The following is a 26,884-nucleotide window of genomic DNA, read 5'->3' on the forward strand; positions in this document are numbered from 1 at the left end:
TCCATGCTCACGACATGTTACAGTGGTGCTTAGATGTATGGATTAAGGGTGCCATAAACAGTTGAGATATTCTGTTTAAACAATCATTTGTTGACAAGACTATTCTAAGCCCATCGAATCCCTAAGTGATAGATGTATGTTGTCTTTCTGGGTCTCATGCTGTATCAGCCATTGATTTTTTTCAGCCTGGATGCTAAGGTAACCTTTACCTGAGAGCTTAAGTAGAAAGCGATGGGTGTATGCTCACCGTAACAGCTCCTGTTTGTATTGCTGGAGCCAGGATGGAGCACCAGGCTGCCCTGGACCACTCCAAGGGCTGGGGATGAAGGAGAACATCTGGCAGTGCACAGGCTGGGGGGACATCAGCCAAGTGATGCTTTGGTCAGGGTCTTACTCCAACCTGAAGCATGTCTCGGGGTGGTTTATGATCCCCAGTCCTCTACGAGCCACCCCAGGGAGCAGCAGCATCATTCTGTCATCCATCTCCCCTCTCAACACCCACTTCAGGAGACCTTTGTCTCCAGAGCCCCACGGGTGCCCCGATGGCTCCATCCCTGTGTGGGTGCCGCGATGGGACACCCTTCTTTGAGATCTGTTTTAATCACATTTATACAGTGTAACCAGGGGAAGGGATCTATCGACAGTCTGTCTTTATATTTCTGTCAATTCTTCCGGAGACATCATTAAATCTAAGAGTGGATCTTAATTTAACGTGTTAGCTAACAGGTTATTTAATTACTTTTCAATACCCACCCCAAAAAAAAAAAACTGAGGAGTGGGGAAAAGGGCTGAGTATTAAGGGAAGGAAAAAAAAAGCAAGATGATGAACGCATCCAGGTTTCCCGGATCTGCAGAGAAATCGTCTCCTCAGCCCCTTCGCCCCTTCTCGCTCACAAGAAAGAGCCCTGTTGCGTTTCCCCTTCTCCCCACTGTGTTCAATAATAAATGAAAATGGTAAAAAGCAATTCATACACAGGCTAAGCGTCTGGATTTATTATCAAGACAATTACACCAAGGAGAATTCCCGGAAAATTACTCTTTGAAGTCTTTCTCTGCCACCCCCTCCTAGTTTGGATAAATACAGCAGCAATTACTGCTGTGGGGGAGAGGAGGGCACGGGGAAAGGGGTGCCACTGCCTCGCACCCCAGCCAGGGTGGCATCTGGCACGGGGGTGGCTTCGTGTCCCCGGATAGCGGGTGGGTTTGGTGGTGGTGGGGAGTTGGTTTGGGGGCAGCGGATGCAGGATTCCCTTGGAGAGATGTGTGTGATGGATATCGGCTGCGGCCAGTCAGCACGCTCTGTGCTGTCTGTCTCGGTGTGTGTAACAGATCCGGGTGGGAATGAGCTGCTTCGGATTGTTTCAGTGACAAGGGCACCGTGACCCAAGACACGCGGGTGGGCGAGAGGCAGCCTGGGCACCCCGTCCTGCGGGCACCCAGGATGTTGTCCCCAACCCTACCTCATCCCTGTCCCTGCCTTGTCCCCTTCCCTGCCTCATTTCCCATTTTCCCTCTCCCCCGTTCCTGTCTCATCCCTCTCTCATCCTCATCCCCGTCCCTGCCAGTCTCCACACCTGCCTCTTTCCGATTTTTGCCTCATTTCCTATTTTCACTTACCCTCATCCCTGCCTTGTCCCCATCTCTGTCCCTGTCTCATCCCTCTTTCTGCCTCATTTCCCAGGTTCCCACACCCCCATCTCTGCCTCGTCCTTGTCCCTACTTCATCCCCATTCTTTCCTCTTCCTCACCCCCATCCCTGCCTTGTCTGCGTCCCTGTCCCTGACTCGTCCCTACTTCTGCCTCATCCCCATTCCTGCTTCTTCCTCATCCCCATCCCTGCCTCATTTCCCATTTTCCCTCACCCCTATCTCTGCCTTGTCCTTGTCCCTACTTCATCCCCGTTCCTGCTTCTTTCTCATCCCCATCCCTGCCTTATCCTCATGCCTACCTTATCCACATCCCTGCCTCTCCCTGTCTCTCCCCCATCTCCCTCACCCCCATCTCTGCCTTGTCCATTTCCCTACTTCATCCCTGCCTCTTCCTCATCCCCATCCCTCTCTCATCCTCATCCCCATCCCTGCCTCGGCCCCATCCCTGCTTCTTCCTCATCCCCATCCCTGCTTCATTTCCCATTTTCCCTCCCCCCCATCTCAGCTTCATCCTTGTCCCTACTTCATCCCGTTCCTGCCTCTTCCTCATCCCCATCCCTATCTATTCCCATCCCTGTCCCTACCTCATCACTCTCCCTACCTCATCCCCGTCCCTCCTTCTTCCCCATCCTCATCCTTGCCTCACCCCAATCCCTGCTTCTTCCCCAACCTCATCCTCATCCCTGTTTCTTCCCCATCCTCATCCTCATCCCTGCTTCATCCCTGTTCCTGCTTCTTCCCCAACCTCATTCTCATCCCTGCTTCTTCCTCATCCTCATCCCTGCCTTATCCCCATTCCTGCTTCTTCCCCATCCTCATCCTCATCCTCATCTCTGCCCCTTCCCCATCCTCATCCCTGCTCCTTCCCCATCCTCATCCCTGCTTCTTCCCCATCCTCATCCTCATCCCTGCTCCTTCCCCATCCTCATCCCTGCCTCATTCCCATCCCTGCTCTTTCCCCATCCTCATCCTCATCCCTGCTTCTTTCCCATCCTCATCCTCATCCCTGCTTCTTCCCCATCCCCATCCTCATCCTCATCCCTGTTCCTTCCCCATCCTCATCCTTATCCCTGCTCCTTCCCCATCCTCATCCTCATCCCTGCTCCTTCCCCATCCTCATCCCTGCTTCTTCCCCATCCTCATCCCTGCTTCTTTCCCATCCTCATCCTCATCCCTGCTTCTTCCCCATCCTCATCCTCATCCCTGCCTCATTCCCATCCCTGCTCCTTCCCCATCCTCATCCTCACCTCTGCTCCTTCCCCATCCTCATCCCTGCCCATTCCCATTCCCTCCTGCCCCTACCCCTTCTGGCTTTTCCCTCCCTGATTGGGGGTACCTGTTGCGGGCTCTGAGCCGCGGGGATTGGGGGGGGACTCTGGCCCTGCAGCCCCCCCCGGGGCCGCTTAAAGCTCAGGATGAGCCGGAGGGGGTGGGGAAGGGAGCTTGGCTGTACCTTCCCTCTACCCTTGGGGAGAAAAGTCTCCAAAAACGGGATCCTTTGGAAAAAGCAGAGATGTTTTCCGACCCAGGAGAAGCAGCCCTGCAGCACCCGGAAAATACCTGCGGGAAATACAGAGAAACAGAATTAATATATATATAACATATATATAATATATATATAATACATATAATATATATATTTTTATATATTTATATATTATATATATATCAGATATATAAAATAAAAAGGCTCTTTGGCTCTATATATTCTTACATATATTATGTATAAAATAACTCACGTGCTTTCGGTGCTCTCTGCGATAGAGGAATGAGCTGCAGCACAGCAGAAAGCGTCCGTTTCCTTTCGTTTCCTTTCGTTTCCTCGATGCTTCCCAACTCCCCGGATCTTCGCCCCCAATCCCTGCCCTCCCTACCCCCCTCTTAAGCCCCCGAGAAGCCCTTGGGGTACTCAAGGAGTCGGGGTTGATGGTCCTAGAAATGCATAGGGAGAAAAAAAAGTGGGAGAGAGCTGGAGGGCAAGAAGAATTTCGAAGGGTTTTTCTGCCCCCCCTGCTCAGCAGAGCACCCACAAACTCGTTGCATGGGTCATATTGGGGTTTATATACCTACTTGCACCCCAGCCCGGGCTCGGGGATGACCGGGCCCGAGCAGGGAAAGAGGGAAAAGGGAGAGGAAGAAGTGGGGGGGAAAAAATAAAGAAAAGCAAAAATAAGATTTCACTTCGGAACTGGAGGAAATCTCAGGGATTTTTACCCGTTTTGCCCCGAAAGCCTCTTCGGGGCTGAGCCCGCCCCGAGCTTCTGCCAGGGTGTAAAGTTCAGAGCTGCCCCGCTGGGAAGTTTTGAAAACAAATTGTAGAGGAAAAAGGCTTCTGGAAGCTGCCGGTGGTTATCCCGGAGCTGGAAGCAGCGGGGGGGTCCGCTTGGACCCCGAGACCGGAGCGGGTGCGGAGCCCCCCCTCAAGGATGCTCAGCCCCGGCCGGGGCTCTGCGGAGCCGCTTCGTTCGAGGGAACCCTGCGGGGCTGACATCGAAAAAAGCCCCAAATCCTCCTCAAATTGCCCCCCCGGGGTAAAATTGGAAGGAATTCCCCCCCCAGCTCCTCTCTCCGCTGCCCCCCCGGCCCCACCGCTCCCGGTGACCGAGTTTCGGGGCGCTTCAAAGTTTCGGGATAAACGAGAAAAGTCTCCCGAAAGGCTATGGAGGGGCTGATTCTTCCTCCACCCCCCGTTTAAAGCCCCCCCCTGCTTGATTTCCCCTCCTTGCTGCCGGTTTTCCCCACTTTCAGCCCTACCCATGGATCCTGGGGTAAAGCGGGAGGCGGGCGGCGTGTGGGAGGGGGCAAATCCCGATGGGTTTCCCGGTGTGTCCTTCTCCCTAAAGAACTTTGGGACCGATTCTGCAGAGAGGGGGGATTTTTTTTTTTTTCCCTCCTGGGGAGAAATGAAAAAAAAAATTTTTTTTTATTAAAAAAAAGGAAAATAATAAATATATATATATAATATTATATTTCTCAAAAAGGAAAGGAAAAGAAACAAGGAGAGGAGGGGAAAGGGCCTGATTTTGTGACTAAAATTGCGTTAAAATAAAAATAAAGCTGCCGAGGGTGCAGAGTAGCAGGGAAAGGGGGGGTCGGGAATTTTAGCAGAGGAAAAGGTGGATGGGGAAAAGGCTGAAGTGGTTTTTTTTTTCCTGGCTGGATTCCTGCCCAAAGCGCCACAACGCCCTGGGAGCCTCGGGGAAATCGAGGAAAGGTAAATCGGACCCGAAAATTCAGGAGGAGCCTCGAGAGAGGTGGGGGGGGGATAGAGGGCTGCGGTCCCTGCGCTGCTCCCCTGGGAATGGGGAACCCCAAACCCCACTTGAATAACCCCAAATCCCGCTTGAATAACCCCAAATCCAAGCGGAACTTTTCCAGCGTGGCTTTTTTTTTTTTTTTCCTTGTTTTGTTTTGGAAGGGAAAGCGTTTGAATTCCCCTTCAAGAACCGGTATCAAAGTCTCTTTTTTTTTTCCTTCTTTTTTTGTTTTTTTTTTTTTTTTTAAAGCTATCGATTGCAAAAGTCTTATTTAAACCAACACATTTTAGTTTCTCACATTTTAAAACATCATCTGGGGCCCATTGTATGGGAAATCGATTAGCAGAAATTGCCACGCTCTTTTGCCTCTCCCGCTTGATTGTTGTAAAATCGAGACATCCATAGGCAAAGGTTGGGCTGGGGAAGATTTGGAACCCAAATGAAAGGGGTTGCGAGGAATCTATAGGCACTAAATAATTCACCTGCCAGGCGATGGTGCTGTGATTTGGAAGCCTTAAAGAACTTGAAGGAACTTGAGCTGCCGGAGGGGCAGGGCTCTGGCGGGATGAAAACGGGAGCCACGTTGCCACCTCCTTCTCCTTCCCAGCCAGGTAAAAACAAAATGGTTTTTTATCCCCTGCTTTGTACCTGGTGGTCGGTTGCAAGAATTACTGCCTGCAGGTGCTCTTCCCACTCCTTCAGGTGTATTTCTGGCGGTGGCTTTTTGGGTTTCGAGCTGTTGCGAAGTGTGAGGAAGGGGGAATAAATACATAAAAATTAGAATTAAACCGATTTGAACGGCCCCGGGAGGCGGGGGGAGAGGCAGGAGAGGGCAGCAAGGGGGATTCTGCATCCAACACAGTCTTCCATAGGCATAACTTCCCTCCTTGCGGTTTTTTTTTTGGGGGGGTTACCGGGGGGGTCCACTAGGGCTGCAGGGAGATTCTTGATCGTCCCGTCTAAACGGAGCCTCTGGGGGAAAAGGGGAGGGTTGGGGGGTGCTGGGAGGGTTGGAGGGGGGGTGCAAGGAGGGTTGGGGGGGGGGGGGGGCTGCCCTGTGCTCCCCACCCCCCCCCCCGCACTTACCCCTCTCCGCCCCCGGGCTGCCTGCGCTGCCCGAGCTCCTCTCGGAGCTGCCGAAGAGCAGAGGGATGGGAATGAAATAGGGAGCTCAAGAAGGGAAAAAAAAAAAAAGGAAGGGAAGGGAAGGAAGGGGAATCAATAGCATCCAGCTGGCGAATGGAGACCGGCCTCTCCATAAAGCTGAGCCCTGGCCCATCACCGGCGCCTCTGGGCGCTCCGAACGGCTTCCCCGGGGCCGGGGCTGCGAAGGAGCTGCAAAACCCCGCCGGGCTCACCCATGGCCCGACCCGTGGACCACCCCCCCCCCCCCATCCCCATCCTCCTCCTCTACCCCTTACTCCCCCAGCCCCGCATCTCTCGGTGCCTCTCGCCTAATGATATTGCATCGATCGGGGAAGGGCCGGGGGGCGGGGGGGGGGAGGCGCGGGGCTACTGCATTACTCAATTATGTCGCACTAATTACTAAAAAGTCTCTTTTCTTTTTCTTTTTTTTTTTGTGTTGTTTGCTCGGCGCAGGGCAGAGTCCAGCGCCTGCCCCAGGGGCCCCCGGTGCTGCTGGGGGGGGGGACACACACACACAACGAGGAAAAGGGGGCGGTGGTCCCTGCCCAGGGATGCTGTGATGCTGTGCGGGACGGTGGGAGCGCCGGGCAGCTGCCGGGATAGATCTATCGATGGGCGGTCGATGGATCGGTCGATGCGCTATCGCCATTATTACACTCAATGAAACCCTTCCAGGCGCGGCTGCTTCAGCCCTGGGTTGTTCCCAACCTCCTCCTCCTCGCTGCGCACCCCCTCAACGAACCCCAGCATCCTCTAGCACTGTCAGGCTCCAGGTGCCCCTGCCCATCCTTTCCCAGCTCCTGGTACCTCCTTGCCAATCCTTGCTCGGTTCCAGCCCTCACCCCATATCCCTGTCCAGCTCCAGGTGCCCCTGCCCATCCTTTCCCAGCTCCTGGTACCCCCTTGCCCATCCTGGCCCGTCTCCGGGTACTCCATGTCCCTCCCTGCCCAGCTCCAGGTATCCCCTGCCCATCCCTGTCCGACTCCATCCCTCCCACCCCCCACTCCCCCAGCCCATCCCTACCCGGGTTTGCTCCCCCTCTATCCATCCCTGGTCGTCTCCGAGCCCCTTTGCCCATCTCTGCTGGGCTTTAAGCCCCCCTTGCGCATTGTTGCCCGGCTCCAGCCCCCCCAATCCATTCCTGCTCGGCTGTGAGCACCCCCTGCCCATCCCTGCCGGGCTTTGAGACCCCCTGCCCATCCAAGCCCCTCTAACCACCCCTGCCCATCCAAGCCCCCCTACCCATCCCTGACTAACCCCAAGCCCCTCTGTCCATCCCTGCTCAGTTCCGAGCCCCCTCTGCCCATCCCTGCTCGGCTCTGAGCCCCCCCCCCTCCCCTTCTGCCCAGCCCTGCCCATCCTGCCCAGCTCCAAATCCGTCTACCTATCCCTGCCCAGCTCTGAGACAACCCACCCATCCCTGCCCGGCTCTGAGACCCCCCGTCCATCCCTGCCCAGCTCTAAGACCCCCTGCCCATCCCCGCCCGGCTCTGAGACCCCCTGCCCATCCTTGTCCGGCTCCGAGCCCCCCCTAGCCCATCCCTGCCCAACTCCAAGCCCCCCACTCATCCATTCCCAGCTCTGAGCCCCCCTGCCCATCCCTGCCCGGCTCTGAGACCCTCTGCCCATCCCTGCCCGGCTCTGAGCCCCCCTGCCCAGCTCTGCTCAGCTCTGAGACCCCCTGCCCATCCTTGTCCGGCTCCGAGCCCCCCCCCCCCCGCCCATCCCTGCCCAACTCCAAGCCCCCCACTCATCCATTCCCAGCTCTGAGCCCCCCTGTCCATCCCTGCCCGGCTCTGAGACCCCCTGTCCATCCCTTCCCAGCTCTGAGCCCCCCTGTCCATCCCTTCCCAGCTCTGAGACCCCCCTGTCCATCCCTTCCCAGCTCTGAGACCCCCCTGTCCACCCCTTCCCAGCTCTGAGACCCCCTGTCCATCCCTGCCCGGCTCTGAGCCCCCCTGCCCATCTCTGCTCAGCTCTGAGCCCCCATGCCCATCCTTGTCCGGCTCCGAGCCCGCCCCGCCCATCCCTGCCCAACTCCAAGCCCCCCACTCATCCCTGCCCGGCTCTGAGCCCCCCCGCCCATCCCTGCCCAACTCCAAGCCCCCCACTCATCCCTTCTCGGTTCTGAGCCCCCCCCCCGCCCCCCCTCCTCGTCCAACTCCAAGCCCTCCCCCCCCCCCCCCCCCCATCCCTGCCCGGCTCACTGTCCCGTTCCCTACCCGGCAGCCCCCACCCGGATCCCGGGGACCCCCTTCCCTCCCGGTTTCGGGGTCCCACTCACGGCAGGGATGCACCGGGAGTGAGAGCTGGGAGATGGGGCCGGATTCCTCCCCTATCCCAGTTCGGACCTTACTCCGAGTACTTACTCTGAGTGTAAAGGGGGCGAAGGGCAGAAAAGTGGCTGAGGGAGGGACCCCAACTCCCCCCGGGAATATCCTCTGCTCCCCAGGAATTTGGAGGGCTTTATTTCATTGAATTGAGCACTTCAGCCACTTCCCAAGGATGGGATGGGATGGGATGAACAGGAATGGGGTGGGATGAAGAGGGTGGGATGGATGGGATGGCATGGTATGGCATGGAATAGATGGGTCGAACGGGATGGAACAGTTGGGATGGGATGTATAGTATAGATGGGATAGAACAGATGGGATGGATGGGATGAATGGGATAGAATGGTTGGGATGGGATAGATGGGATGGGATGGAACAGATGGGACAGACAGGGTGATGGAATGGATGGGATGAATGGGATAGAATGGTCGGGATGGGATAGATGGGATGGGATGGAGCAGATGGGACAGACAGGGTGATGGAATGGCTGGGATGGGATGTGTAAGATACATGGGATGGAACAGATGGGATGGACAGGGTGAATGGGATGGAGTGGTTGGAATGAGATAGATGAGACGGGATGCGGTGGGATAGCATGGAACAGATGGGACAGATGGAGTGAGCAGAATGGAATGGCTGGGATCGGATGTATAGGATATGTGGGGTAGGATGGAACAGATGGGATGAATAGGATGGAATGGCTGGGATGGGATAGATGGGTTGGAATGGCTGGGATGGGATAAATGGGGTGGAACAGATGAGCTGGAACAGATAGGATGAAGAGGATTAATGGGATAGAATGGTTGAAATGGAATTTATAGGATAGATGGGATGGACCACATGGAATGGGGTGAATGGGATGGAGGGCTTGGGATGAGATAGATGGGATGGAACAGATGGGATGGAATAGGATGGGATGGACTGTGTTAAACACACTGAGTTGGGGTGGGATGCTAATGTTTGCCCCATCATTCACCCCGGAGCCGGGGAGGGACACCCCGTCCCGCGGCCCCGGGAGAGTCGGGACGCGCTTCTCCCGCCCGGAGCCGGGCGGTGACCGGGGCCGAACCGCGAGTGACCCCGGGAAACCGCGGGGCTGAGCTGATCCCTTCGCTCTGGTCAATAAAGGCCCGAGGAGGCGGCGGTCCCGTCCCGGGAAAGACCCCGAGGGCCCTCCGGACCGGTGGCTTCAGCCCGGCTCATGTCGTCTATTCATCCTTTCCGTCTCCTTCCATTTTCCCTTTTTCCTTTCCCCTTTCCCAGTCCATTTTCCCTTTTTCCGTTCCCTTTTCCCTTTTTCCTTTCCCTTTTCCCTTTTTCCTTTCCCTTTTCCCATTCCATTTTGCCTTTTTAGTTTCCCTTTCCCCTTTCCCATTCCATTTTGCTTTTCCGTTTCCCATTTCCCTTTCCGGTTTCTCTTTCCCTTTCCATTTTCCCTCTCCTTTTTCCTTTCCCATTTCCATTTTCCCTTTCCATTTCCATTTTCTCTTTCCCGTTTCCCTTTTCCCTTTCCATTTTCCCTTTCCCTCTCGCTTTACCTTCCCTTCCCCTTTTCCCTTTCACGTTTCTGTTTTCCCTTTCCCTTTTCCCTTTCCCATTTCCATTTCCCTTTCCCTTTTCCATTTCCCTTTTCCCTTTCCCTTTTCCATTTTCTCTTTCCTTTTCCATTTCCCTTTTCCCTTTCCCAGTTTCTCTTTCCTTTTCCCTTTCCATTTTCCCTTTCCATTTCCATTTTTCCCTTTCCCATTTCCCTTTTCCCTTTCCCTTTTCCCTTTTCCTTTTCCCTTTCCCTTTCCCCCTTCCCCTTTTCCCCCCCCCCCGGGTCCTAGTGCCCCACGCACAACCGTGTCACGCCCCCCCGGCCAAACTCCGCCCCCTCCCCTTTCCGAGTGGGAGCAGCTCCTGCTGCGGGGGGGGGATGGAGCAGGGGGGCAGGGAAAGGTGGGGACACGCGTGGGAAAAAGGTGGGGGGGCAGCCAGGCCCTGGCTGGGGGGGGACCGAGGGGAGGGGAGAGGAGCATCCAGAGGTGGGGCAGCCAGCTGTGTGCAGCGGGGGACGGGTCAGCCAGATGTGAAGGGGGACACCTCTGCCAGATGTGCTGGGTGCTGCGGGGAGGGGGGACACACACACACACAAACCCAATTTGGGGGGGGTCAACTTGATATAGGGGTCACCTCGGTGCGGGGGTGGGGGGTCACCCCCGTGCTAGGGGGGGGTCACCTGGGTGAGGGGGGGGGCATAATGGTTCCATTGTGGGGGGCACACCTGGTACGCGGGGGGTGTCATCCAGATGCGGAGGGCATCGCCTGGGCTTGGGGGGGGCTATGGCTGCTTTGCAGGGGGGGATATTTGGTACGGGGGGGGGGGGTGTTATCCAGGTGCAGGGGGGTCCCCTGGGCTTGGGGGGGCTATGGCTGCTTTGCAGGGGGACACACCTGGTACGGGGGGGTCACCCCGGTGCAGGGGGGCGTTATGTCTCCGTTGAGGGGGGGGACACCTGGTACAAGGGGGGGCATCCAGATGCGGGGGGGGGGGGGTCACCTGGGGGCGAGGGGGGAGATTAATGGCTCCATTGCTGAGGGGACACCTGGTACGGGGTGGGGGTGACCTTAGTGAGGAGGGGGGGGTCACCCCGGTACGGGGTGGGGGTGACCTTAGTGAGGAGGGGGGGGTCACCTGGACAGGAGGGGGGGTGTCACCTCTGCTGGGGATGCGGTGCAGCCCCTCGTGTTTGAGCCCCGGGAGATGATGATGTTGGGGGGGGGGGGGGGGGCGGTGCAGCTTGGTTCGAAGGGGGGGTGGTGGTGGTGGAAGGGGGCGTGGCTTTGCTGACGTCACGGCGCGGCCCAGAGCGAGGCTGCCGGGAGCCGAACCGCAGCCGCCCCGAGCGCCCGCCCCGCACCGCCCCGCGCCCCCCGCTCCGCACCACGGCGCGGAGCATCATGCTGGCCTGACCGCGGGGCGAGGGACATCGATCCCCCTCCCCAGAATTCATCCAGGGGAAAAAAAAAAAAAAAAAAAGAGGAAAAAAAAAAAAAGGGGGGGGTGGAGAAGAAAAAAAAAAAAATAGGGAGGGGGGGACGGTGGAGGAGGAGGAGGAGGCGGGGGGGGTGGGGGAGGAAGGCAGCGAGCGAGCGGGCGAGGCAGCAGCAGAGCCCGGTGGCCACCATGGAGCTGGCGATGGAGAACCTGGGCAGCTTGCACGGCGTCCCGCACTCGCAGCCCGCGGAGCTGCTGAGCCCGGCGCACGGCAGGCAGGGCTCGCACCGCAACCTCGTCCCGCACGGCCGGCCAGCCATGGTGTCGGGGATGGCTTCCATCCTGGAAGGGGGAGATTACCGCGGAGAACACAGCCTGGCAGCCCCGCTACACCCGGCCATGAGCATGTCCTGCGAGTCCCCCTCCGGCATGAGCCTCAGCAGCACCTACACCACGCTGACCCCCCTGCAGCACCTGCCGCCCATCTCCACCGTTTCGGAGAAGTTCCACCACCCGCATCACCATCATCACCACCATCACCCGCACCAGCGCTTGGCCGGCAACGTGAGCGGCAGCTTCACCCTCATGCGAGACGAGAGGAGCTTGGCTTCCATGGGCAACCTCTACAGCCACTACCCCAAGGACATGCCGGCTATGGGGCAGCCCCTCTCGCCGCTGCCCAACGGGCTGGGCAGCCTGCACAACGCCCAGCAGCCTCTGGCTCCCTACGGCCCCGGGGGCCACTTGCCCAACGAGAAGATGCTCTCGCCCAACGGCTTCGACTCGCACGCCGCGATGCTGTCCCGGGGCGAGGAACACCTCGCTCGGGGCTTGGCGGCTCCCAGTTCGGCTATGATGCCACCTCTCAACGGGATGCACCCCCACGGCCACCCGCACCCCCAAGCCGGTGGTTCTCTCTTGGGTGAACGGGAACGTCAGGCCTCGGCTACCGGATCGCAACCGGGGAGCTCCGGGCAGGTGGAGGAGATCAACACTAAGGAGGTGGCTCAGAGGATCACGGCCGAGCTGAAGCGTTACAGCATCCCTCAAGCCATCTTCGCGCAGAGGATCTTGTGCCGCTCCCAGGGGACCCTCTCGGACCTGCTGAGGAACCCCAAGCCCTGGAGTAAGCTCAAATCCGGCCGGGAGACTTTCCGGAGGATGTGGAAATGGTTGCAAGAACCGGAATTTCAAAGGATGTCGGCGCTCAGGCTGGCAGGTAAGGACATAGCACCCACCCGGCATCTCCGGGGGAGGGGGGGCTGCGAACACGCGTGGGGATCCCTCCTTCGTGGGAAGGCATCACGGGATGGGGATGGGGATGGACTGGGGGTTACCGGGCCGATTTGAGGCTTCACCTTCCAAAGAGATGCTAAAGGCTTGGAGAAGAAAGGGAAGGAAATTGTATTTCAGGTGAATTACAGTCAAGGCGAATCATATTGAAAGCGAATTCCTCCTCTCCCGGCCTGCTCCTGCCTGTGGGAAATGCGGGATCCCGGGAGGAAGGGCTGGAGAGACGGCAGCTGGCGGTGCTTCCCGTCCCCCATTCGGCTCCTTCCAGCCCCGGCGGGGATTCGGTCCCTTGTCCCCGGCATGGCCACCGCAGAGCCGGTGGCAGCTCCCCGCAGCGCTCCCCGCCGCCGGCTCGGTTGCCTCCAGCCCCGGGGATGATTCCACGCTTCATTCCTCCCATCGAACCGGTCTCTTGTCCCCGAGACGGACACCGGAGCCCCGCTGGCAGCTCCCCTCGCTCCCCGCCGCCCGTTCGGTTGCCTCCAGCCCCGGCGGGGATTCCTCTCCCGGTTCCTTGTCCCTAGGACGGACACCGGAGCCCCGCTGGCAGCTCCCCGCCGCCCGTTCGGTTGCCTCCAACCCCGGCAGGGATTTCTCTCCCAGCGAACGTGTTCCTTGTCCCCAGGATGGACCCTGGCGAGCCGGTAGCAGCTCTCCCTCCGCCTCCCGCGGGTGCGGGCTGAGCCTCAGCCGGTCCCGGAGCCTTCTCGGTGCTTTTGGCCCCGCCGATCGCTCCAGGAGCCGCGTTCCTATCCGTTCCTCCCTCTGCCCCATCGCGCCCCACCGGGAACCTCTGCTCCCTCGGGGCACCGACTGCCCTCAAAGAGAAGGGGGAACCTCCAGCTGCTCCCCGATTTAGCTGGGAACCCCCCTGCTTCCCCGCAGCACCGCGGGTGCGGAGCGCAGCGCGGTTCCCCGCGGCCTCAGCCCGCAGCTGGCTCCAGGATTTAGCTGGAAAAACGCGGTTTTTTCCGCATTGTGGCTGCATGGGGAGAGGCTCCCAGTCCTCCGAGCTGCAAACACAGGGCTGGGCTTCCAGCCCTTCCTTCCTCGGCTCCTCCGCGCCGTCCCCGGCTTCTCCGTGGGATAAAAACCCCCACGCGTGTACGGTATTTTATTTGTAAGAAATCCGAGTTTTCCGGGCGCTCGGCGGAGCCCGCGGTTATTTATGGAGGAGAGCAGCGTTCATATGTATTTAGTGTAATTCAGTTGCTCTTTAATTAGGGCAGGGTAGTGGCATCTTTTAGTTCCAGTCGATGCCCTATTGAAAAGCAGTTAATAGAATGCAAATTGTTCCTGGCTTTACAAGGTTCTGGTAAATAAAGATTTAAACACTGCCGCGACCGGCCGTTTAATGCCCCCGTTGTTCGGGCTAATTGAGCAGCGGGTGGCTGCTTTCTGACTCGCCAAAAACTGAAATGATAACCGGGATGGGGATGGCAAAGATGCGGCTGGGGGAGGCTCGAGGGGTCCCTTCCCACCGGCTCGGATCGGGCTCCGGCCCCGCTGCCACCGCTCCTCTCCTGCGCAGCGTCCTGCGAGGCTTATGCTCCCAAAAATGGTTTTTCTTCTGTCTCAATTTGTTTTTATTCTCCCCTTCATTGTTTTTATTCTCCCCAAAGTGTTCTTTATTCTCCCCAAAGTGTTCTTTATTCTCTCCAAAGTGTTCTTTATTCTCCCCCAAAATGGTTTTTATTCTTCCTAAAATGATTTTTATTCCCCAGCACCGAGTTTTCTGCAGCTCCACGGGTGCCTTGAAGATGTTATTTACGGAAATTACACACACCCCCCCCCCCTATTTCCTAGGTTCAGGGTTTAATTCTTCGCCTTCTGCCAAAACAGGCAAAAAAAAACCCCAGCACAAAACCATCATCAAAACAACAAACCAACCACCTCGCCGTGAATTCACCTGCCTTGAGCTCCTGCTCCCTACGCCGAGCTGCCCTCGGATGGGGATCGGGGGATCCTCCCGGCCGCTTTGTTCCCGGTTCCCAGCCCCGTTCCCGTTCCGCCGAGATCCGCTTTCGTTTCGTGTGTGTGTGTGTCCCAACCCGGACCCGGGCGTGGGGCAAAGCTCCAGCCCCTCGGGCTCAGCTCTGGCCCCGCCGCCCCCAGAAGAGGGGTTAGAGGGGAGGGGGTAGCACCGGTGGATGCTCCTTTCAGGCCACCCCGGGCTCGGGGCTGGAGGTGTCTGGGGGGCTGAGCCCCCCCTGCAAGAAGGGACGGCTCTTCTCCCCACCTGGGCAGCCATCGGCTTTCTTCTTCGGCCGGGACTAGGACTGGTCCTATTCCTATTCTTATTCCTATTTCTACCCTTGATGCTGATCCTATTCTTATTCCTGGTCCTATTCCTATTTCTGTTTCTAGTCCTGGTCCTATTCTTAATCTTGTTCCTGCTCCTGCCCTTAGTCCTGGTCTTATTCCGATTCTGATTCCTGTTCCTATTCCTCTTTATTCGTATTATTATTTCTCTTCTTATTCCTATTTCTGTTCTTATTCCTATTTCTCTTCTTATTCCTATTTCTGTTCTTATTCCTATTTCTCTTCTTATTCTTATTTCTCTTCTTATTCCTATTTCTCTTCTTATTCCTATTTCTAGCCTTGGTCCTGGTCCTGGTCCTGGTCCTGGTCCTGGTCCTGGTCCTGGTCCTATTCCTATTCCTATTCCTATTCCTATTCCTATTCCTATTCCTATTCCTATTCCTATTCCTATCTTTCTTTATTCCTATTCCTGTTCCTCTTTATTCCTATTCCTGTTCCTATTCCTATTTATTCCTATTCCAAATACTATCTGTTCCTGTTCCTATTCCGATTTATTCCTGTTCCTATTTGTTCCTGTTCCTATTCTTATTCCTGTTTCTAGCCCTGGTCCTGGTCTCGGTCCTATTCCTATTCCCGGTCCCGGCCCCCCCCCAGGGCTGCAGGAGTCCATCTGATGGATTAGTCCGAGTCAGTAAATCGCGGATCGATAAACACGCCGGGCCCCTATAAATGGCAATTCCCGCTTTTCTCCTTTTTCCACTCCAGTTCCCCCGCTCCCCCGGCCGCAGATGAACCATTAATTATTCAGCCAGGCCCCCGGGCAGCTCCGCACCCGGGGGGGGCACGACTCTTCCCCCCACCCCCCCCCCACCTCCCAGCCCCAGGCTCCGCAAAATAGAGGGGTCCCACGGGGAAACATCTGGGCAGCATCTGGCGGTGCCCATCCCATCCCTCCGGGCCATCCATCTCCGTGACCCCTTGTCACGGTCCCCCCCCCCCCCACGAACTCCAGATGCAGCTTTACAAACTTCGTCACCCCCCCCCCCACCCACCATCCGTAGACGGTGAGGAGCTCACACTGTGGCACTTTTGGGGGTTCCCGAATGGAGAAGACCCTACCCGTGACCCCCACACAAGTCCATGAGTGGTGAGGAGCTCTCACCGCAACACCTTTGGGGGTTCCTGAATGGAGAAGACCCCACTCGTCACCCCCACACAAGTCCATGGGCGGTGAGGAGCTCACAATGTGGCAACTTTGGGAGGTTCTGCATGGAGAAGACCCTACCCGTGACCCCCACAGAAGCCCATGGGCGGTGAGGAGCTCTCACCACAACACCTTTGGGGGTTCCTGAATGGAGAAGACCTCGCTCGTGACCCCCACACAAGTCCATGGGCGGTGAGGAGCTCTCACTGCAACACCTTTGGGGGTTCATGAATGGAGAAGACCCCACCCGTGACCCCCACACAAGTCCATGAGCGGTGAGGAGCTCACAACGTGGCAACTTTGGGGGTCTCTGCATGGAGAAGACCCCACCCGTGACCCCCACACAAGCCCATGGGCGGTGGGGAGCTCCCCCCGCGGCACTTTTAGGTGTCCCCCACCCGTAACAACCCCACTCACCGCCATCCTCGTTGTCCTGGAGGCCAAAAGGACTTCATTCCCATGGGATCCTGCGGGAAGCAGGCGCTCTCCCAGCCCCGCGTGTTCGCGGAGGACGTGGATGCTCTCCCACCACGCGTGTTTGTGGGCGCTTGTGGGACCCCTCGGAGAGTGGACCCCCCCTCCCCTCCACACACTTATTCCGACACTCAGAACTGGGCAATCCACTCGTGATTCCAAGCCGGGAGGGTGACAGCATCGTTGCGTCCCTTTGGCGACGCGGCAGTTCCCACGTTCGTTCGCCCTCGACTCGAGCAGCCCCGGGCTGAGCCTTCCTCCCGTGGGCTCTCTCGGGGTTCGCCCCCTCGGGCCGCAGGGGGGGTTGAGGCTGGCCCGAAGGAGCTGGTCCCGCGTGGGCTCCCGGACCGGCCCTTTCCCACAAAGCTTTTCCCACCGCACGGAGCAGGAAGAGAACCGACTTTCCTTCTTCTCTAATATTTTCTTTTGCTTTTCCCTCTCATATCTTTCTTTTCCTTTTCTTCGCTTAGCCTTCTCCCTCCGAATTTCGTTCTCCTTTTTGTCTTACTGTTTTCGTTTTAAATTTGTGTTTTTCCTTTCCTTTCCTTTCCTTTCCTTTCCTTTCCTTTCCTTTCCTTTCCTTTCCTTTCCTTTCCTTTCCTTTCCTTTCCTTTCCTTTCCTTTCCTTTCCTTTCCTTTCCTTTCCTTTCCTTTCCTTTCCTTTCCTTTCCTTTCCTTTCCTTTCCTTTCCTTTCCTTTCCTTTCCTTTCCTTTCCTTTCCTTTCCCTCTTTTATCTTCCTTCTTTCCCTCTCACTTCTTTTTCTTTTTCTCTTTTCTTTAGCTTTTTACTTTTCCTTTTTCCCTTTTCTTTTTTCATTTTTCTTGTTTCCTTTTCTTTCTTCTTGTTTCCTTTCTTCTCGTTTCCTTTCTTCTCGTTTCCTTTTTTTTTTCCTTGTTTCCTTTTTTTTTCCCCCGGTTTCGTTTTCTTTTTTCCTTTATTTTTCTTTCCCCTTTTTCCTCTTCCTTTTTCTTCTCTTGTTTTCTTTCCTCCCCTCTCCTCCCCACGCGTTCTTCCCCGAACGAATCTCCCCCGCAGCGCGAACCGTCGTTATAAGAAAAATAAACCCAAACCCACGCCAAACCTCCGAGCACGACCGCGGGACCGGGCCAAGACATACACCCGAGAGCTTTCTCAACGCTGCTAATTAACGCCTCTAATTAATACTGCCAACCAAGGCCCAGAATCGCCCGAATCAGGGACACGATTGAGCCACGTAAAAATAAGAGAATCTGCCCGGTTTTTGTTTTCACGAGTTTTGTTTCAAATCCCAGCCTTTTCCCAATAATTTTGGCTCCGCTCGCTCCCGGATCCGTCGCTTTCGTTGCGTTCGTACGCGGAGCCGGTGGGGAAATCGGATTCTTTTAGAGCAGAAAATGGGGTGAGAAACGCGAATTTGGGACTGGAGATGCTCAGCGCATCCTGCTCAGCGCGGGTGAGCTCCCACAAAGAAAACGAGGCAGGAAAGAAGGAGAACAGTCTCCCCCCGCTGGGAAAAAAAATATTCCTTGAATACCTTATTTTTTTTTCTTCAATTATTATGACTATTTTAATTTTATTTCGTATTTTTTAGCATGTTGCTCAGAGGGAATTTTCTCCACCGCCGGCACCGCTGGCTCCGCACCCCGCGCAGCACCCTGCACCCCACACCCGCCTTACACCCCGCACAGCACCCCGCACAGCACCCCGCACCCACCCTGCACCCCACACCCGCATTGCACCCCGCACCGCTCCCTTATCAGCTGCCTCGCTCCGCCCGCTGCTGTTTTTCTGTTTGCTCCTAATCTGCCCGTCAGAAGGGGCCAATAAACCTCTCCTCGGTTAAACATTAAATCGGGGGTTCCCCCCCCCACCACCCCAAACCTCCCCAACTCCAGGAGGAAATAACCTCCCCTTGCTGCGGGGCGGCACCAGAGCTGCCACCCACTCGTGTCCCCAACGGTGTCCCCACCCGTGTCTGTGAGCTCCTGCACCCCAAAACCCCCCTTTGAGGCTTTGCTTGTCGCCCGCCCCTCAAATCTCAAAGCAGAGTCCACGCCGGATGCTCAACTCAGAGCTTTTCTTTTTGGGTGTGCATTTTGGGTGGGTTTTGTTGGTTTCTCTATTTTTCCGGGTGTAAAATATAGGGGGAACAGGACATTTTTTTTCCCACCCCCCCCTCCATCCTGTCAATCGCCACTGAAACCATAAGGGAGAGATAACAGAGAAGAGAAAACTCTCCGAGTGACCTTTGAATCAATTTGAAAAACCTCATTTAACTGATAAGTCTTGAAAGGCCCAGAACTAATTTGAAAATACATCTATTAAAATCTCATTGCCGCTGACTGGGAGCTGCTGGGAAGGGTGTGCGAGGCGACTTCCCGGGATGGGGAGAGCCGGGAGAGCAGGTTTAAACCCTGGTCAACAAAGAGATTGCAGAGCGATGCGATGAGGCTTAAACCAGGAGAGAGAAAAAAAATTAGAATCATAGAATGGTTTGGGTTGGAAAGGACTTTAAAGACCATCCAGTTCTCCTACCCCTTCCCTTCTATGAATATTAAAAGAAAATCGGTTTTTCTTCCCTGACTGGTGGGGAAATAGGGAGATTTACAGCATTTTCCTGCCATAACCAAGCGCGGAGTCTGGGATCGCAGACAGAATATTGGATTTCTTTTTTTTTTTTTTTCTTCCTCCTCCAGAAAACAAATCCAATATTTTTCTTGTCCGGCGCGGATGCAGTTGCAGGGTTGGGGAGCCTCTGCGAGGGGGCAGCTGTGCCCCCAGCAGTGCCCGCGGGAGAGGCTCTGCCCCCACACTCCCATCGCAGCGGGTCCTGCTCAGCATCCTGAGTGTTGGGGAGTAAAATGCCAACACCGGGGACAAACCGCGTGAGCGGAGGGAAGGGAGGAACGGTGAAGGCAGGAGGAGAGAAGAAATAGGGCCTGTGTGGCTGTTTTCCTGCCCTGGCGCATCCCACCCTGCTCTGGATGTGGCACCCACAGCTCTGCCACGTCAACCTGGGTGGAGAAGGACCAGAAAGCCCCCGCAGAAGCCTCGCAGCCATGCAGGGCTCGTGGTGTGAAGCGGTTGCAGGCCCTGTGAGGGGTGGTGCTGGTCGACTTGCAACACCAACCAAAAAAAAGGAAAATAAGAGAAAAAATGAAAATAACCCCCTCCCCAGAGCCTGGTGCAAAAGAGCTGCGGTGCTGCAGCTCGGGGAGGACTCAGCGACCCAACCTGTCCCCCTGCTCTACAGCTCGAGATGCAGTTTGGGATGCTACTGGTTTAAGATGGGCTGTGTTTCCTATGGGAATCTCTTCCTCCACGGCTGCTGTGGGAGCTGGATCCCTCACCTAGGGGAAGGGTTTTCCACCTTGCTTGCCCGAGGTTTCTTGGAAAGGCTCATGCAGAGGCACTTCGAGTAGAGACGGAGGCGTTAGACGGCTTCGAGTTGCCCTCACCCCGCATCCACGCGCCCGCGTGGCTCTGCCCGCGCTCCCTTTTCGGAGCTGAGCTGCACAAATCGTAATCATCCAGAATCATGGAATGGTTTGAGTTGGAAAGAATCTTGGAGATCATCCAGTTCCAACCCTTCTGCCATGGGCAGGGACAGACCCTGTGCCTCAGCAGCAAGTTGAGGCTTCAATCAACCCAGGACATATGCCATCAACCCAGGATGTGTCCCACCAACCCAGGATGTGTCTGATCAAGGCAGGATGTGCTCTTGGCCATTGCTCTGCTCCTGCACAGCACCAGCAGTGCTGCGGAGGGGCTGAGGATAGACTCTGGCTTTGAAAACTGGCCTCAAAGAGAAGTTGGAGCCCAAATTTTTCTCCCCTAGCCCAACCATCCGTAGCCAAAAGTGGATGCGATGGGAACTCTAAGGGAGCAGGAAGGGGTTGGCAAGGAGCTGGCAGCGGGTTTTGGCAGCTGTGCGCATTTATTCCTAGATTCATGCAGGACCGTGGCTGGCGAGTGGCAAGATTTTGCTGATTAAAGGGAAATTCGAAATATCTCGTTAATACCCCGAATGATGTAGAGCATCTCCAGCAAGATTTAAACCAAAGCAGGAGTGGAGGCGCAAAAGGGAAGATGGATTTTTAAAGCATTTGCGGTCATTAAAAAAACAGCCAAACAAAAAGAAAAGGAGATTCTCTGGTGCTGGAAGGAGGCGTTCAAAAAATAAAGACCCAACATTAAAATTAAGACATATTTGCATGGCAGGGTTATGGTTTGAAGAACGAATTTAGTAGCTCTTATCTGAATAGATATTTATTCCGTTAGAGACGTGCACTGTGGCTCCAAGTCCAGGGGTTTTCTGCAGCGCGAGGCCAGGAGGTCCAGAAATTGTTTAAAGGGGATGCAGTGGGGTTCGAGGTGTTCACGGGTGGTGGAGTTAAGGCACGGAGAAGGATTTGCCAGAGGAAAAGTGGGGCTGGAGGTGTTGCATGGTGAGGAGATGTGCACCCATTTATACCCATGTACATCTATGGACACCCACGTACAACCACATAAACACACGTACACCCATTTACACCCACAGACATCCACGTGCAGCCATTTACACCCATAGACTCTCACAAACACCCACGTACACCCACATACACCCACATACACCCACATACGCCCATGTACACCCACATACACGCACGTATACCCACAAACACCCATGTACGCCCACGTACACCCACATACACCCACAAACACCCACGTACACCCATTTACACTCACAGACATCCACGTACAGCCATTTGCACCCATAGACTCCCACAAACACCCACGTACACCTGCAAACACCCACGTATATCCACAAACACCCATGTACACCCACAAACACCCATGTACACCCGCATACACTCACACCCACCCACATACACCCATCTACACTCATTTACACCCATGTACACCCACAAACACCCATGTACACCCACATACACCTACATGTACACCCACATGCACACACACTCATTTATACTCATGTATATCTACATATATCTACATACACCCATTTATACCCTTGTGCACCCATGCACACCCACATACACCCATGTAAACACAGATATACACAAATGCACCTATCTACAGCCATGTGTACCCCTCACACCCATCTACATCCACACGCACCCACATAAACCCATGTACCCTCATTTATGTGTATGTACATGCACCAATTTGCACCCATGTGCACCCACGTACAGCCATGCACACCCACATACTACCACTTACGCTCATTTATACCCATGTACACTCATGTAAACACACATATACACAAATGCACCCATATACAGCCGTGTGTACCCACATACAGCCATGTACTCCTATTTACACCCATGTACACCCACGTACACCCACATAAACCCATGAATGCCCACTTACACTCATTTACACCCACGTACTTCTACATGCACCCACGTACACCCGTGTACACACACATACACTCATTTACACCCATGTATATCTATGTACACCCATTTACACCCATGTAAAGCCATGTATGACCACATACACCCATGAACACCCACATACACTCATTTACACCCATGTATATCTATGTACACCCATTTACACCCATGTACATCTATGTACACCCAAATACACTCAGGTAAAGCCATGTACGAACACATACACCCGTGTACACCCACATACACTCATTTACACCCATGTATATCTATGTACACCCATTTACACCCATGTACATCTATGTACACCCAAATACACTCACGTAAAGCCATGTACGAACACATACACCCGTGTACACCCACATACACTCGTTTACACCCATGTATATCTATGTACACCCATTTACACCCATGTACATCTATGTACACCCAAATACACTCAGGTAAAGCCATGTATGCCCACATACACCCATGTACACCCACCTACACCCTTGTACACCCATGTACATCCACGTACACACACATATACCTACATACACCCATGTACATGCACATATACCTACGTACACCCACGTACATGTACATATACCTACGTACACCCACATGCATCTACGTACACCCACATACACCCATGTGCACCCATGTACATCCACATATACCCATGTGCACCCACATACACCTACACACATACCTACAATGGGTGGGATGCAGAGTTGGGGGGCTGAAATGGGCAGGGCTGCAGCAAGGATACTCATATTCCCCAATCCCATCCCATCGTAGGTGCCAATTTTTTACCCTTTTGTTAGGAATCGGTGACGGTCTCTCCCTTCACCTTCCCATCTCTGGGGTTTTACCTCCAAGTTCTGCACCGCAGGACCTTCTCGCTGCAACCAAGCCATGCCCGGATTTCCTCTGGCATCATAGCTGAGTGCGGGAGGACTCAATATTGCCATGAGCTGAGTTTGGGGAGCTGAGGGTGGAATTTACCGCCTGGTCGCTATCCTGGAGGATGGCAGATGCCACCACCACTGGCCTGTGTTGGGCATCATCCCAGCTGGGAGGCCCCAACCCTCTGTCCTGTCTCAATTTCTGTGTCTCTGTGAGTGTCCTTCTTCTTTTTTTTCTATTCCCAAAGCCAAGGTACATAAATCACCAAGCAGCGGCGAATGCTTTGGGATCAGGGAATTTAAGCATCCGTGGCGGGCTGGGGCTGGCTCCGCTCTGCCCAACTTGGGAGAAGGAGCCAGAAAATCCCCATGTAGGAGCCTGCAGAAGGGAAGGCACGGGCTGGTTGTGGGAAGGCATTAGCTCAGACTGGCTGTCGCCTCCTTGCTTGCAGAGCAGTGAGGGAAATGCCGACATCTTGACAATAAAAATATGAAGGAAAAAGAAATTGCAGCTTCCTTGGCATGAGCAGCAGTAACCAACGCAGCTCTGCTGAACCCAGGGCTCAGGAGGAGGCAGCAACGGGAGGAGGCTGCCGGTGTGCCACCCAAGTTGGAGGAAAATTGAGGTGTCTTGCTGTCGGATGAATCCAGGAAGACCTAAATATTGGGAGCTTGGGATGCGCTGGTAGGGCTCAATGCGTGGCTTGGCTCTGCAGGGACCCTGATGCATCGTGTTTGGCTGTCAGGGACCCTATAAAAACCCAAAGTGGACCAAAATCAAGGGAAATGCCTTGTACCGAAGCGATCTTCAAAGGGCTGCAAAGGCAACGGTCTCCTCAAGGACCCTCTGGCACGGAGAGGACACAGCCTGGCAAAGCCGAGAGCCACGGCAAGGCTGGCTTTGGCCACCAGGCAATGTCCCAGCACCTTGTTTTCTCTCCCCACATCAAGTTCCACCACACGGGTGAAGTGATGTGAGCTGGGACTTGGCCATGGGTTGACAGGTTGAGCATCCACAAATCCCTCCGTGCCTCAGTTTCCCCACACATAAGAATGCAGATGACAGGGCTTTTAGAGAGAGCATAACGACACCAGCGCCAGGTTATTAAAGCCAAGGAACGCAGCGATGCCACCTAAAAAGCCAAACCTTGAAGCTGGAAGCTGAGCGATGCTCCTTTGTGGGAGCGCTTCTGCTCTGCGCTTTGCGGGAGTCGCGTTCCCCTCGCCTGATAAAGAGCAGGTAATGAGCAAACTCTCTCCATTAGGGATAAAATTGCAAATGTATTGGGAGCTGCTGACGGGCGATGGTATCAGGGGCTGACAGAGATATCAACGGCTCAGCTCTGCTGCCGGCAAAGGCTGCTCCCATCACAGAGCATCAGAGACCCCGGTGCTCATCGCCTGTCGCAGCAGCACGCGGCAATGACCCCAGTGCCTGCAAGCAGCATCCCATCCCTTCTGATTTTTCCAGAGATATGGCTCTCTTCTGTACTTTTTCCCATCTTTTGAGGGTCCCTTCTTTGCCCTGGACCCGGCGTCGCCCCAGATAAACTACAGCCCAGAACTGGGGATGGAGATCTATTGGATTTTGCTCCGTGGTTGCTCAGTGTGGCCCAGTTTGGCTCAAATGTGATGCTCAAAAAGCGCCGCGTTCAGTGTCGCAGTGATTTGTGCCTCCAAAGCCTCCCAGGGATGGAGGGATCCCTTCCCTATTTGCCTCCCAACTCATGGCAGGTGAGGAGGAGGAGGGAAGGTGGGACATTGCGCTGCTGGGGCTGTGAAGTCACCCAGAGAGACCTAATGCCGCCGGGAATTGATCCGTTCATCAACACCCGCTGTTAATTCTCTTTTTGGGGGTCAAACTTCAGAATTTTGGTGATATTTCTCATGCGGAAAGCAGTGAATCCCTGCCTTGAGATTCCCAGGGGAGCTCCTGTATGGAGGCTCCTGCCGGAACCCCCCTGAAGCTGCACAAACAACGGGCCCCACACTTGATTTAAGGCATTTAATTTGCTTTCCGTCGCGCGGTTGTGGCAAAGGGGGTGTTGGCACAGGCGGCTGCGTTGCAGCTTTCAGGTTGGTTGGGTCAGAAATGGGGTGAAAACAAGCGAGCCGAGTATGAGGGCACCATGGGGCGCTTTGCCTGCTGAAAGAAAAACTGAAATGGGAAAAGAAACCACCCAAACGCGGGCATTTATTCAAAATAAAACCAGGTTACTTTTCCTGGAGAAAATTGGAAAGCTTCTCCCCAGAACCGAAACAGCCTTTTTCACCCCAAATTAATGATTCCCAGCCATTCTGCCTCCAGCAGAGGAAATTCTTTCTTTGCTTTGATAATTAAAAATGATTTGCTTTGATTTTTCGGCACCGTCACGAGGTGGTCGCCCCACCGGCGCGTGTCCAGGGGTGGAGGAGGACCAGCCTTGCTCTCCGCACGGGAAGATGCTGCTTGATGGCTACAACCTTTCAGTCCTGGGGGTCTCATTCCAGCCTCTCCCCGGGCAAAGGGATGTTGGGTGAACTCGGGGGGCTCAGATGTCACCCTCAGCCTGCTCGGAATCTCTCCTAGCGGCTCACGGAGGGTTTATACTGCTCTGGGTGATGGTTTCACCCCAGCCGGCTCCTCTCGCTCTGGTGGTCCCGAAGGGGCTGCAGCCCAACCCGGGGGCCTCGGGTGCTGCTGGAGGGAGTTGGTGGCCCCCGCGCAGCGTCACCGTCACCCACAGAGCCCCCTTGGCTGGTGCTCTTCTGCCAGAGCAGGAGAAACCAGACGGGAAGGGGAAAGGGGACGGGAGTGAGGGGAAACAAAGGGGCTGTGGGTGCTGGGCTGGGATTGAGCAGTGACGCCCAGATGCGATCGACTCGCTCTTCGCCTTTCCATCCTGGTTTTCATTCTTCTTTTTCTTTTTCTTTTTCTTTTTCTTTTTCTTTTTCTTTTTCTTTTTCTTTTTCTTTTTCTTTTTCTTTTTCTTTTTCTATTTCTTTTTCTTTTTCTCTTTTCCTTTCCCTTTCTCTTTTCCTTTCTTTCTCTTTTCCTTTTTCTTTTCCTTTCTCTTTTTCCTTCTTTCTCTTTTCCTTCTTTCTCTTTTCCTTTTTCTTTTTTCTTCTTCTAATTTTGTCTTTTTTTCTTTACCTCTATTATTTACTTTTTTCTTTTCATATTTCTTTTTTCTTTCCCTTTTTCCTTTTTCTTCTTCTTCTAATTTTGTCTTTCTTCTTTATCTTAATTATTTCCTTTTTACTTTTCATATTTTTCTTTTTTCTTTCCCTCTTCCTTTTCAATTTCATCTTTCTTTTTCTTTTTTCTTCTTTTCCTTCTTTTTTCTCTTCCTCTTTTCCTTCTTTTTTTCCTTCTCCTTCTCCTTCTCCTTCTCCTTCTCCTTCTCCCTTTTTCTTTTTTCTCCTCCTCCTCCTTCTTCTTCTTCTTTTTCTTCTTCTTCTTCTTCTTCTTCTTCTTCTTCTTCTTCTTCTTCTTCTTCCTTTTTATCTTCTTCCTCATCTTCTCCTCCTCTCTTTCTCCACCTATTCTGCCCCCACAGCCCCTTTTCCATCCCGCAAAGAAATCTCACCAAGAGAAACCCTTCCCTTTGCCCACGGAGGGAAACACTCCCCACCCCGAGCTGTGCCACTACCTTCCACTCTCCCACCTTTGGGGAGAGCCTTGGGGACAGGCAGCTCCCACTCAGGGAAGAACCTTGGGAATAACCCAGCTCTGTTGGGATTAATCCCTCCAATCCCCCTTCGCCTCCCTCTCCCTACAAACCTGCCCACGAGCTCCCTGCCGGTCACGTAGCCATCAAACTGATGTGCCAGCAATATCCAACACGCAGTTAAAGCCACTCGTGGGAGTTTCAATAAAATCGATCGCGTAGGATCAATGGGCTGCGCCGGCCTGGATCCAACCCCGCAGCTGGAGGAGAGGCAGGAAAAATACCCAGGGCTGTGAAATGGGGAGGGGAGGGGGGGGGAAAGAGGTGATTACAAATCCATCTCGTACTCGCCGTGATTAATTGCTGCTTTA

General features: G+C 54.7%; 1 protein-coding gene and 1 long non-coding RNA gene across 2 annotated transcripts in view; one reads left to right on the plus strand and one right to left on the minus strand.

Annotated features, from left to right (window-relative positions):
• Positions 1 to 2,907: 2,907 nt before the first annotated feature.
• On the minus strand, positions 2,908 to 4,537 carry LOC128849220 (uncharacterized). The gene is made up of 3 exons (XR_008447211.1): positions 4,404 to 4,537; positions 3,389 to 3,581; positions 2,908 to 3,209 (listed from the first exon to the last, which is right to left on the minus strand). It is a non-coding gene; the product is annotated as an uncharacterized LOC128849220 (long non-coding RNA).
• Positions 4,538 to 11,550: 7,013 nt separating this feature from the next.
• ONECUT3 (one cut homeobox 3) overlaps positions 11,551 to 26,884 on the plus strand; it is a 30,766-nt gene continuing 15,432 nt past the window's right edge. Inside the window, exon 1 of the mRNA XM_009570538.2 lies at positions 11,551 to 12,585. Within this exon, the coding sequence (XP_009568833.2) occupies positions 11,556 to 12,585 (1,030 nt within the window). The 5' untranslated portion in view covers positions 11,551 to 11,555. The remainder of the gene's footprint in view (positions 12,586 to 26,884) is intronic.

The sequence above is a fragment of the Cuculus canorus genome, chromosome 27 (assembly GCF_017976375.1).
Source record: "Cuculus canorus isolate bCucCan1 chromosome 27, bCucCan1.pri, whole genome shotgun sequence".
Lineage (NCBI taxonomy): Eukaryota > Metazoa > Chordata > Aves > Cuculiformes > Cuculidae > Cuculus > Cuculus canorus.